We start from the raw sequence: 13084 nt of genomic DNA, 5'->3' as shown, positions 1-13084 counted from the left end.
GGTCCTTCATCAGTTGCCTTAATAAAGATGTGAAGCCAAAGAGAGCTAGAACATCTTTAAGTTTCATTTGATTTGTTTGAGCACTAAATCTTTATTCTTCAGAGCAAATTGATTCTCTTGAGTACTAGTTAGGGGTAACTATTTTGACTCAGGGTTACTTTACTTAACATTTTATGACCAGATGGCATAATAAGATGTCTGAATAATAATGTAACTTAAACTTATTTTTTTATACTGTGTCTCAGTTTTGCACTTCCTATTTGACGAACACTTACCCCCAGGGACAGACAGCAGTGCGAATACCATTCAGCACCAGGGACAGGCGCAGTAGTGTATCAATGTGAATGCTGTTCAGTACCAAGGACAGCGACTGCAGTGCACATGTGGACACTAAGAAGTTAGTATACCAAAGATCTACCAAATTGTGAAGGACAGTCGAGTCAACAAGAATGTCATGTTAACGTTAACGTTAGTTGTAACATTAACGTTAACGTTAAGCATCCAATACAGAATCAGAAGTCTATTGTCTATCAATTAATGGAGTCCTATTTAAAAAAAAAGTCCCCTGTTTTCCTGATGCGAAGTTTCCACCAGCGCTATGGAGACTCTGACTTGCGCCGCCACTACTTGCGGTAGACATCACGTGACGAAATGCAGCCTTTTGAGTGGTTCACCTTCAGGTGATGACGTCATTCCGTGAGGTATCTTGCTGGTCGTCTGTTCGCCGTTCGCCCATTTTTCTACAGAGACTTGTGACTCGGTGAGTACGGATTCTTTCACTGGTTCGCCACCATCCACTAAAAATCCGCCCGTAAAAGTAACACTAGATTAGTAAAGATGCATAATGATTCAGTTACGATGGAATATCGGTCATAAATCAAAGGAAACTGGGCTAAAATGGGAGTACGTGTTTCGTCTTTTTTTATGGGGCTGGTGGGAGGGGGGCACTTGGTTTCCTTAGTAGTCAGAAAGCAGCGATGTGAATTGTTCAGTTAATAGTTTTGCTAAAATATGTACCTACTAAAATGTGCGCAGTTTAACTATCTAAAACTAGGGCTCAGTGTTTTCCATGCAGTGTGCCCCTGCTGTATGCAAATGAGCAGGCATTGCGTCGCATTTTGGCGGGAAAATATGCAAATGAGCAAAAAAATTCAATGGCGACTCCATGAGTCCAACTTTAGTGCCATTCGTAGGCAAAGGTCATGTTATAAGAATTCACCTCGGTCTTAAAAGTCGGAACTTGAACGTGTGACGTTACTGAGTTATTTGATAAAAATATTACTGTTTTGTATAAATAGAAAGGTAGAACAAAGTGATGAAAAATGAATATGAAGCTGCAAAGCTCATGTTGCAGGTAACGTTTACATAGACTATAGTGCAAACAATGCAGTCATTTTACAATTCATGATTAGGCTGACACTTATCCTTGTCTATCTATGTTTTTAAAGCAGTGTTTTTTGTCCTGATTGTTCAATATTTTTCTCATGCCTTCTACAGATTAGCTTCCAATCACCATGAGTATGGGAGGACGTGAGCCTGGGTAAGGCCTAGGAAAATTAATGTTGTGTTTCTGATTTTAGTCCTGACAAAAATTAGGTTGGTAGGTAGGCATTCTCATTTTTCCTTCTTTTTAAAAAAAAGATTTCAGAGGAATCGATTCATGAGAACACAGCATCATAGAAAAGTGCTAAAAATCTTGATGATGCATCAACACATTCTTGAGTTATTCTTGTCCGATGTCCAAAGTCGGGAACAAAATCAGCCCCTGCAGTTCCAAAAAAAAAACAGAACTTACTACTCTCATGTCCCAAATAAACGTACCGGGACGTTTATTTTTTTCAGCCTCACAATCCACCCGGTACGTTCTTATTTTGGACGGTACGTTTATTTTTTTTCTGAAAATTGGGGCTTTGCTAAGCCAGAACCCTCAAAGAATTGAAGTTTTTTGGGTTTCTGCCCATATTTCCGCGGTATTTTTGCTCAAAATTCACTATTTGTCGGGCGAAACAGCGCGGATTTCCCCGCGTTTTGACCCGCGTACGCGGTACACTTTCGGTGATGTCGTTCCATCTCGCTATGACGCTACGAAGTAAATGTTGTTCTTGGGGGAAAATAAGATACCACACTGACGTTTTGAAATACAATTTTTACATAAATAACTTTTAGTTTTAATTTAGTAGTAGTTTACAGTTTCTGTTTACATCGTAAACCAGCACCTTGCACGAGGAATTTCCGGTCTTGTGGTTCCATGCTCTTTCGTCAGCGAGGCGGAAGAGTGATTCGTTCACATAATAAATACTGGACGTAAAAATAACAACTATAACTTCGTTTCCCTTGTGATGAGTTTTGACGCCGCATATTCTCCAAAACGGCAGGAATTCGTCGGTAAAAACAGCAAGTTCATAATCATTTCTAAGCTTCAAACCGCCACAAACACTTTCCTCTGTAGATGCATGTGCCATTATGCCGAGAAGGTCACGTCGAAATAAATTTTCTCTACGTAGGCTTATTTCCCCGGCAAAAATCAGCCTTAGTCTAGTTTTCACATAAAAAAGTTTCATGTAATAGATTTTAATCGTTTTTATACCGTAATCACTGTATTTCATGCTACACATGAGAATTCTTGTTGCGACATTTTACCTTGGAAAAATGGAGTCGCCCACTGACCCCTAGTGACCTTGTTTATCTGCTGCTGACGCCATCTTGGAAGACCATCTTGGAAAACTACCGGAGATTTTTGGCCCGCGGAATACGAAAATTGTGACAGCGTACATGCATTTCAAGAACCTAAAACATCAGATACATGAACGGACGGTCTATTTGTAAAATCTGTCCATATAGTCTTCCAGTTTGCACAGATATGACGATGTAGAGAAGGGTATACGTAGAGTGCAAAGAGAAACGCCGCGTGAATTCAACACCACTTTGGTGGAAAAACTTCGCATAAAATCACATAATTTTGTATAATGTCTCTTTATTCAACGTTTCCTTCGTAAATCGTCTAATTTGAGCCTACATTTTGCTGATGTAGTGCAGAAATTGAAAAAAGTGAACCCCGCCAGTCGCGCCGCTATCGGCAGTGTTGGCATAGCGGCCGGACCGAAAATCGTCTGGCCGCGACCGCATTCGACAGGTGACCGCTATTGACTATTTCTTTATGATTAGGTAAAAAAATCCAACGGACCGACGAAAACTGACCGAAATGGCCAAGTGGCCCCTATACTCAGGTTACTCATAAGGCAGGTTTCACTGTACCTTTTATTACAAAATGGAGAAAACATCATAATTCGAACAAGATATCTGTTAGTTAAGATAGTTCTTCAGCTCATTATTTATACAACTGATGTGGTTCTTAGGCATAAATAAATAAAAAGAACCTACCTGCTTATCATCTTCTTTTCTTTGGACAGAAATAGCATGGACACAGTTAAATACTTGTCAATTTGGTAATTTTCCGGGGGGTATGTTTATTCCGGGGGGTATGTTTATTAGATATTGAGGATTTGTCCGGGGGGTATGTTTATTCCGGAAGGTATGTTTATTAGGGACATGAGAGTAAGCATTTATTCTCTGCCACAGTAGCTATCTTTATGTATGCTGTACCACCTTGTGACCACAGCTTGTCCTGAACACGAAAACAAAGAAAGCTTTACTGCAGTACCTTAGACAGCCGCTAGGGTGTACCCAACTAAGGCAAGGGATTACAGGTTTTTGCAAGGTTTGGTTGGGTAAACCGGAAAGTCAGAAACACAACATTTTTTCCCTATGCCTAAGTTATACCAAAACGCTGGAAAAATCATCAAACTTTTTCGTTCAGAAACTGTTTTGTTTAAAACATTTTGTATTGATTTTTAGATAAATGTGATTTGTATGTGTGAGAAACAAAAAACGTGTTTTTTTACTGAAAAGATTTAAGAGAAACGAAAATTCTTATCTTTTTAAAATTCTTGGAAACGAACCACATTTTTTTCTTTAGCTGCCGGAGAAAGCTAACAAACATGCCATTTCTATATTGCTGTTTTAGGTGTTCAATGTCAAAAATGGATTACGCATAATTTACGGCCTATATCAAACCATATTGCTGCAGCCTTTCAGCCTTTTACATTATCATATACTGTAGTGGTCAATGGTGACATATCACATAGAGTACTGAACTCCAGTTGTCAAGGACTTCTTAGATGCCCATGTAGTAACAGTTTTTTTTCTAAACAGGAGAAAAGTGGTGCTACTCTTTCTTCTAGGCTATTTTATGATGATGATTTTAGAGCGCTTTGTAGTGGTTTCATATCTTCAACACATAGATACAAGTTCGAGTATGCTGTATGAATTAGTTTCTCAGGATGATTCTGGGTATTAACGTCAGTTTATGATTTTGAAAAGGTTATGGCAATAGATATACTGTAAATGCAGAAATGTTCGCGGTGGTTTTATGTTTTTCCATGGCAGCAAGAAAGTACAGCGCATGCTACTGTGAATTTAAAACCACAGCGAAAAGTCCTTTTTCCCGTACCGCAAAATTAAATCTCCGCAAACTTAAAATGCAATTACAGTACTATACCTAGATTTCTAAATGAAGGTATTTGGTAATTGACCTAATCTTGAAATCTATTTTAGTGTTTTAAGAATTCTGACCTTAACATACTTTTATTAGCAATTGACAACATGATGAAGCTCAGTAGTCCTTTGTACAGGCTCTGAAAATATTGTATGGAAAAATATGGAGATATGATATATTAAAATGAATTATTTTCTTTACAGTAAGCTGTTTGTTGGTGGGCTGAACTTCAGCACCACTGAATGTAAGTCTGGATTTCTCATTTCTGATCATAACCTTGCACAATATACAATGACAGTTGTATGTTGACTTGCATAAAGACATAACTGCATGACGTGTTTTTAATACAGTCTGTTTCTAATATAGCTGAATGAGTGTACCCACACAAGTTGTTGTACAATCAGTCATACATTGTACTTTAGTAGATTTCTTGGAACTTAACTAAGAATGTGGAAGACAAACGTGTGACCTCTTACATTATTTAAAATAAGAGCCAGGAGTTTTGAAAAAAAAGAAGATGTTTACCAAAAAAAATGATTTTCTGCCATATAAGATGTTCTTCATTGTGATGTGAAAATTTTTCTTCTGTACTATTTTCTCACAGCTTCTTTGGGTGAGACCTTCAGCCAGTTTGGGTCGATCTCAGAATGCAAGATCATCACCGATCGTGAGACAGGGAGATCTCGGTACGTCATATTCCTTTGTCACTTCCATATTTTATGTTTGCATCCTGTTTTTATAGCCTTGAGTAGGGCTGGGTACCGGTACAGAAAATTCAGGTCCAGGTCCGGTTCAGGTCCAAAGGATCAGGTCCAGGTCCGGACCTGAACCTGGACCTGATTCAGTATGACTCATACCAATGGTCCATTTCACTACAAAGAAATCTGTCTGGTGGAGTATTAGACTTACACTGGCGTTTTAAAATCCTACAACGCTAACTGCACCTGTACGATTGGCTGTAAAACTTGGTAGAAATTACTATAAACTCTACTCTACTTCACTCTTGTCATTTTCTTCCAACTGCAAGCGCCAAAACGTGTGAATGCCTGATAAAATGATATGTTAATTTTCTAATCGGTCCAACATCCGCTCCACCTAATTTTTTCAGGTCCGGTTTTTCTGGACCGGTCCAATAAGAAAAACCGGTTTTGTACCGGTACGCTGTACCGATACCCAGCCCTAGCCTTGAGGTATTTTTTGTCACAATGCATACTTGATATTTATGTAGAGTCAAAACTGCCCAAGAAGAGCACCAATAATATCTGGTCTGTGTTGTCAGTTGATTACTGTGGACAGGATTCTTGATACTTATCTCAATGGAACAAATTGTTTAAGGCACATGTACAACAAAAAGTGGTCACATTGGCAAAATGGTCCTTATGTTGAGCTTGTCACTGGTAAAAGTTTGATTGCACTGCGACACAGCAATATATTTTCACACTCAAGTAAAGCCTGTATTGAATGATCGCTGAGAATCTTCTCTCATTCTGACAGGGGCTTTGGGTTCATCACGTTTGACAGCCCGGATGCGGCCGCTGCCGCTCGCTCGGCCATGCACGAGCAGGAACTGGACGGTCGCACGGTAAGTGTCTTACAAACATATTGCATATGCTGTGTGTGTTTGTGTGTGTGAAAGAGTTGCATCTTGTTGAACCACATCTTGTTAACTATGAACAAGTTTACTTGACATTGCATAATGATAGACTTGACTTGATTGTATTTTCCTCACAAAGCATATTACTAAGTTTATTGAGTTTATAACATCCATGAAATTTCTTGTCTTTCCTCTCAACAGATACGTGTGGACTATGCCAACAAGCGGGAGGTAATGTCTTATGCTTTTTGCCTAAATCATATATAGTAAATGCTTTTGATTTTGATTTGAAATAAATGCAAAGAAGAATATGATTCAAAATGTATTATACCTCTGTACTTTGTGTTTTCAGTGAAATAATGTTATAGTGAATGAGATCATTAAACTTTATTACATGTTTGATTGATTGACTGATGGGTTTGTTGCTTGACTTATCACTGGGTGATCTATTATGGGAGACTGTCAGAGTTTAAGAAATGTACTTGAAGTTAGACTTACACTGTACTGTTGCTTACAGTATGGCTTTGGTGGTCGCCGCTGAGAGGTCCATGCAGCAAAGATGTGCTGAGGGTGGGGTGTGGCACTGTTGCTAAGTAACACCACAAAAGTGGTCGCTGTTGGCCTGGATACCTCCGTTCTTTGATGGCGTAAGGAAAATGTCTTCCGTACCGACAAAACAAACAACACTGGTATCCAGGCTTCAAGTTCATGTTCCTCCAACTATAATCCATTGGAGTCTTGTAACAGTTAGTTCTCTTTGGTTGCTGTTTAATGAGATGATGTTCTGACTTGATAAAAGTGAAGATTAGTTTGACATGTAGCTACTTTTGAAAGGAAGGCAATGTAAGCGCAAGAGCAGCTTGTTTTTTTTGTGGACACCACAGGGGTGGATCCTTCTATTCATTTTGTGTCACAAGAAGCAGTGATAAAAGGCTAAAAATGTTGATTCTCTTTCAGTTTTATTCATGTAAAGTACATCTGTGTAGTTTTTTCCTTGCTTTACGTTTTAGGAATGTACTTACTTTGTACAATGAGTTCTCTGTTTTTATTACGGCTGAGTAGCTAAGATTGAAAGCTAACTTTGAAATTTTTTTTTAAATATTTTGAAAAGAAAATCTCTGGTATGACTCAGAAGTCAATGAGTAAACTGGTTTAGTCATTTTTACACCATTAGGGTTGTATTTTATTTTTGAAAACTCTCATTTGAATGTGGAAGTATGGCAAATGCAAGGAAAGATTTTTTTGGAGGTATTGTTGCAATCTGACAAGCTTAAGATTTAACAAAATGCTCAATGTCAGATGCCCTCAATATATTTCAGTTTATATTGTGAGCCAGGTCTAAGCACTGCAAATATCCGTTTTTTGTTTTATAATTATGTGCTCAAATTTTAAGTACACAATCATGCATGTACTTTCAGTGAACTCAAGTGGAACGTTAGACTTTTCGGAGAAATCAAAGTTCTAAATTTTTCAAAGCACCTATTTTTATTGAATAGTTTCTTGCATTGAGTACGCTGAGAAGGTGACACTATCTAGAATCCTTAATGGTCATTGGTCACCTGTCATGATTTAATTAAGAGAGAAAAAAAGTTGAGATTATTTGACACACACTACAACATGTGTGGAAGTTCCCTATGTTTCATTCCATGAGATTAAGTGCCAATAATTATGTAGAGTAACTTTCTTGATAATCTCCAATTTTTGCTACCCTTAGATGTAGCTGTAATGTCTATGATCTGTGAGGTCTCAGAATGATGTAATGTGTAGTGGGTATCTGATGAGCTATTTTCCTAAATTTGTTTGCTACTTGGATTTTGTAAACTGGTTTGCTATTGAAGATGTACAAAGTCATGTCTGAATAAAACAAGATGAACAACACAACTACAGATTGTCATGCTATTGTCTATGAAAGAATTACACGTAACAACAAGTGATTACTGAATAGAATACTTCTTTTTTTATCTATCTTTAAAACATCATAAAGATTTAGTTAAACATCTTTGCAAAGATTAATTTTACACACAAGTGCACACTGGAAAATAGCTTTAAGTACTGTACATTTGAATTTTTTGCAATGGTTTTCAGTTCTGACTTACAACAGTTATCAACTGTATCAGAAGAATCAGAACAGAAAATATATCAAAGCTATATCAAAGCTGAACTAATTTCCAACAAAAAAAATTTCGACTATCCCTCAAAAGAGATATACCGGATGTAATAGACTACAACTTATGATCACTGCTCACCAAGCATTCATCTGTGATCATCATCTGTCATTACAAGCAGGGGATTGTTCATTACTTGACAAAGACTGGAGAAATGTTGGACAGTCCAAAAATTGGAAATTGCAGGTCAGCTCTGATCCTGAATGACTTCTACCAACACAGATGAACTTTTAAGTAAATAAATACATAGCTGATTGACTAGAGAGAAATACTTTTTATTCCAACATTGAAACTAAAAAGATACCAGCATAAAGTGCATTTGACTAAACACTTAGATAGCGACAATTTCTTAGCAGGTAACAATGCAGCAACTTTTAGGCTAGCATTTGAATTTAGGTTGCAGTTAAGTATGTGTGCTGGTGGCATTACAGTTTGAAATATTTATATAATTGGCATTTTGACATCTATTTTCATTTTTGAAGTCTTAATATTCTTCAAACATCACTTGTTCCACCTCATCATAAGGATGACTAATGATAATGATGATGATGAATATTAGTTGGTCATTTAGAAAACTAACCCACTAGCACAGATGATAACATTTTTCTTCCAGAATAAGCTGTTGTTTAGTATTTACATGTATCTGTCCCTAGTGCTGAATACACCATCACACAAGCATGGCTCTTTGTATCTTTAGATTTCCGTACATCCAAGTGTCATTCCAAATCTAAAGTGTCACCAGTGTTAGGTTAGTAATCAATCAGCAAGTGCTTTCTAAGGCCTAGGAAAATTAATGTTGTGTTTCAGATTATGGCCTTGGGATTCTCTTTTTTTCTGCCAATGTGCCTAAACAAGTACAGTTTAACAGTGTGAAAATGTAATGCACCAGGAACTGGTACTTTTCAAATACTTTTTGTAGTTATACATTGTACAAGGACAAGTAATATAAACTGAGAAAGGAAATGCAATGTTAACAACACTTAACTAAACTTTTTAAAGGTCTAACTGTTTATAATGCAAAATAAAAATTCTGTTTCAAAATTCATCATACTGAGCTCAGATTTCAGATTGGACACTTAATGCCCCTGTCTAGCCGTACACCCCAAAAAAGGCTGAAGTCAGGTTTTTGTTAGGGTTGGAAAGGTAACCAGAAACATTTTTTCTAGGCCTTACTAGTGCACTGCTGCAATTTTTCAACTATAAAGCTAAAATGCCGCAAGTGCCTCCTTTGCAAAATCCCTGTGAACAATTTACAACAATTGCCAAGGGGTGTATACAGTACATGTAATTGAAACATCTGTGTACTAAGTAATTTCATATGTTTCTTGAGTATAATGCTATTTTTCTACAATGTAAATTTGTATATTTCAACAGTATGGTATGATACATCTTGTGTAATTTGATATCCCTGCAGTAATTCACACACATACACTTCTATATGGTAATATATTGCAGTTTTCTTTAGAATGATTTGATATGTTTCTATGGTGACATATACTTCACTTGGTTCTCAAACATATTAAAGTAGAAGTAGAGTATAGTAAGCATGAGTTAGAAGGAAATCTGACTACTATCACTTCATAAAACTGAGCAAAATTTATGACTTTACAGCTCAGAAATACCAGTTGAATCCAAGATCAAACTTATCAAACTCATTAGTAACAGTTGCTTTACACAGTATTTCTGTACACAAAGTAAATTGCTTATTACCTACAAGCTTTAGATTTAAGTTCTCCAATCCTTCTCAAGTTTGAATGACCCACAGACTATGTCACATGACCTGGATGGAAGCATGACATCAGCAATGGATCAAAGGCTTTGGGTCATTTCAACTTTAGAAGTACCAGAGGACTGATCAAAAGCTTGTCTGTAAATACTTTACTTTCTTTACAGAAATAACGTGTAAAGCTTCTATTATGTTAATAATCTCTATTTACAAATGATCCTTCACACAAATCAATCAGCTTGTTGTGCCCTTATAAACATGCAGTTTTTTACAAAGCCTCAGACAGCGAGCTGTGGTTGACGAGCCATCGCGGGCGGGCTGCCGGGTCGCGTCCCATCCGTACGTCCTGGATGATTCTCTCCACGTCTTTGGGCCGCCGAATCTCCTGGAGGAGGAAAAACAAAGCTATAAGTTTAATGTTTACCAGATTGTTGTATGTTCGTTGTTTGCATTGCATACATACACCAGGTTTTTACTGTAGTGTATAAGCTACATATTCAGACAGATTTATATGACCAGTCACACCGTCCTCTTTTTCGCAAGTGTATTTGGTTCTTTAACATGCTGGAGGTGTGGCTTGAAAACACAGGGCTTCTATCTAACTTCCTACAAATGGCACATCTCTAACCATAGATAGGCACTCATCTTCAGTTAAGCGAGAAAATCTGTCTAATAAAGGTGAGATAAGAACCCAGGCCCTCTGGGTCCTAGGACAAACACCCTATACTCTACTCCAAGACTACATCATAAGAGTCTAAGAGCTATCACATTTGGATGGACCCATACTCTTTTTGAGTGTGGTCGGTTATTAAACGTGCTCATGGCTTTCTTTACTCAAACACAGGATCTGTATTTGATGGCCATCTGAGGGACAGTATTCCCTAACATGCATAGAGACTGTTATCTCACATAGTGCTTCCCATCCATGATGACATCAGGAGGAGTGTTGTCACACGGCTCCCCACAGGTGTCTCCCCATAATGTGATGAGCCCATCTGAAGTTGTCTGTCCTGCTTTGATACCTGTAACAATACATTTCTTTTTACTGAAAGTGTTTCACCAAGGAGATTAACCTCCTTGGTTTGGGTTCGCTTAAGGCTAGGCAATAAAGTTGCCGAAATCTCAGCAACCGCTTGAAAGTGGGGAAAGTTAATTGGCAGAAGTTTACATCTTTACTAGTTTTGTTGTCTGAACGAAAAAAAATCCAAGGTCAAGTTCGTTCAAGGTAGCAGAACACAGTATTAGTGGGCGAACCCCGGGGAGTATGACGCGGGTACATAAAATAGTACGGATAAACTTGTTGAAGGAGAGGTAAAAAGCCTTATTTGAGGGGCAGCCAGATATAACCTGTGATACGTGGTCACGGAAGGTGTCGACTCTGAGACTGCATGGTTTGGATTGTGAAAGTTTTCTATTTTGTGTATAAATGCGCTCCATTACGCAACTGCCTTTCTAGCGTGAGCCGGCTGCAGTTCTGTGACCTCCGCAGAGGGGCATTTCAAAGAGGGCGTGAGAAGACGATACGCCGACAGTATTTTTTTGTTTTTTAATATATTGTGGCTTGTACCTTCAACTCAAACATATCCGATTTTGGTATTCCAAAAGTGCACCCTACTATATTTTTCATTGCGTCGAAGCTAGTCACCTTGAGGCCCTTAACTATAGAAATCCCCATAGGCCGAAAACTGTGTTCTGCTACCTTCAACCGCAACGGGTATTGGCCAAAAACTGACAAAAGCGTTATATTTGGGCAAAGTTGCTTGGTATGTCAGGTCCTGGCGTAGACTCCCTTGAAATAAGCCTGTTTGTTCTACCGTCAGACGGCCGTTGCCATGGCAACGGCCACTTTGGGCCTTTCCCTATGCTTAACTATGGGACTTAGTGTGAAAGCGCCTTTGGCCCGAAACCCGCACCCCCCCCCCCTTTTCTGCGGCAACTAACCTTGAATCTAACCCTAAATCACTCCTAACGTAACAACAGACACAGATTGTCTCCGTTTTAATGAAAAGAGCAACCAGAATAGTGAATTTGATCAGATAATGAGACCACTAAATGGCCCGTTCTATAAGCCCTGTACGGGGCCTACCTAGTGGCAGGTGCCAAAGTATAAAGTTGCCGAAATCTCAGCAACCGCTTGAAAGTGGGGAAAGTTAATTGGCAGAAGTTTACATCTTTACTAGTTTTGTTGTCTGAACGAAAAAAAATCCAAGGTCAAGTTCGTTCAAGGTAGCAGAACACAGTATTAGTGGGCGAACCCCGGGGAGTATGACGCGGGTACATAAAATAGTACGGATAAACTTGTTGAAGGAGAGGTAAAAAGCCTTATTTGAGGGGCAGCCAGATATAACCTGTGATACGTGGTCACGGAAGGTGTCGACTCTGAGACTGCATGGTTTGGATTGTGAAAGTTTTCTATTTTGTGTATAAATGCGCTCCATTACGCAACTGCCTTTCTAGCGTGAGCCGGCTGCAGTTCTGTGACCTCCGCAGAGGGGCATTTCAAAGAGGGCGTGAGAAGACGATACGCCGACAGTATTTTTTTGTTTTTTAATATATTGTGGCTTGTACCTTCAACTCAAACATATCCGATTTTGGTATTCCAAAAGTGCACCCTACTATATTTTTCATTGCGTCGAAGCTAGTCACCTTGAGGCCCTTAACTATAGAAATCCCCATAGGCCGAAAACTGTGTTCTGCTACCTTAACCTGACCCCTCTCCTGGGACAGGCCATGTTTGGACCAAGGTTTGGACAGCACATTTGTAAGTCAAAACTGGTTAAATGACAGAATCAAAGTGACAGAAACGTGTGCAAAGAAGTTCAGATAAAGAAGTCGACCAGTTCTAACGTCAGAGCCCTGCAGTGATTAGTATCTTTGCCCTCCCGCACCTACATCATTTCATATCTGACTCGGCCTGTCCTATTTTTTGAGGAAGGTGAATAGTTACAGTTATTTTAAAAATAGAAAATCCTTCGATATATCTGTACTTTTTTACTTCAACTATGATAAGAAAATGTAATAAAGAAACATAAATGCTGCAAGCT

General features: G+C 38.5%; 2 protein-coding genes across 3 annotated transcripts in view; one reads left to right on the top strand and one right to left on the bottom strand.

The window, feature by feature from the left end:
• Positions 1-595: 595 nt before the first annotated feature.
• Positions 596-8030, top strand: LOC118412459 (RNA-binding protein 3-like). 2 transcript variants are annotated; one of them, XM_035815335.1, is made up of 7 exons: positions 596-760; positions 1498-1540; positions 4759-4799; positions 5160-5241; positions 6050-6137; positions 6351-6380; positions 6667-8030. In XM_035815335.1, exons 2-7 carry the CDS (start codon positions 1515-1517, stop codon positions 6688-6690), a joined length of 291 nt encoding a protein of 96 aa, XP_035671228.1. In that variant the 5' UTR covers positions 596-760; positions 1498-1514; the 3' UTR covers positions 6691-8030. The 2 variants fall into 2 exon arrangements, with proteins under 2 accessions (XP_035671228.1, XP_035671227.1); XM_035815334.1 differs by lacking the exon at positions 1498-1540 and having other exon boundaries at positions 635-760.
• The window catches only part of LOC118412457, a gene marked incomplete in the record, with an annotated part of 12954 nt that continues 7114 nt past the window's right edge, over positions 7245-13084 (bottom strand). Inside the window, 2 exon segments of the mRNA XM_035815331.1 lie at positions 7245-10425; positions 10950-11062. Of these exon segments, the coding sequence (XP_035671224.1) occupies positions 10309-10425; positions 10950-11062 (230 nt within the window).

The sequence above is a fragment of the Branchiostoma floridae genome, chromosome 3, assembly GCF_000003815.2.
Source record: "Branchiostoma floridae strain S238N-H82 chromosome 3, Bfl_VNyyK, whole genome shotgun sequence".
Classification (NCBI taxonomy): Eukaryota; Metazoa; Chordata; class Leptocardii; order Amphioxiformes; family Branchiostomatidae; genus Branchiostoma; species Branchiostoma floridae.
This window is presented reverse-complemented; position numbering and strand designations above follow the sequence as displayed.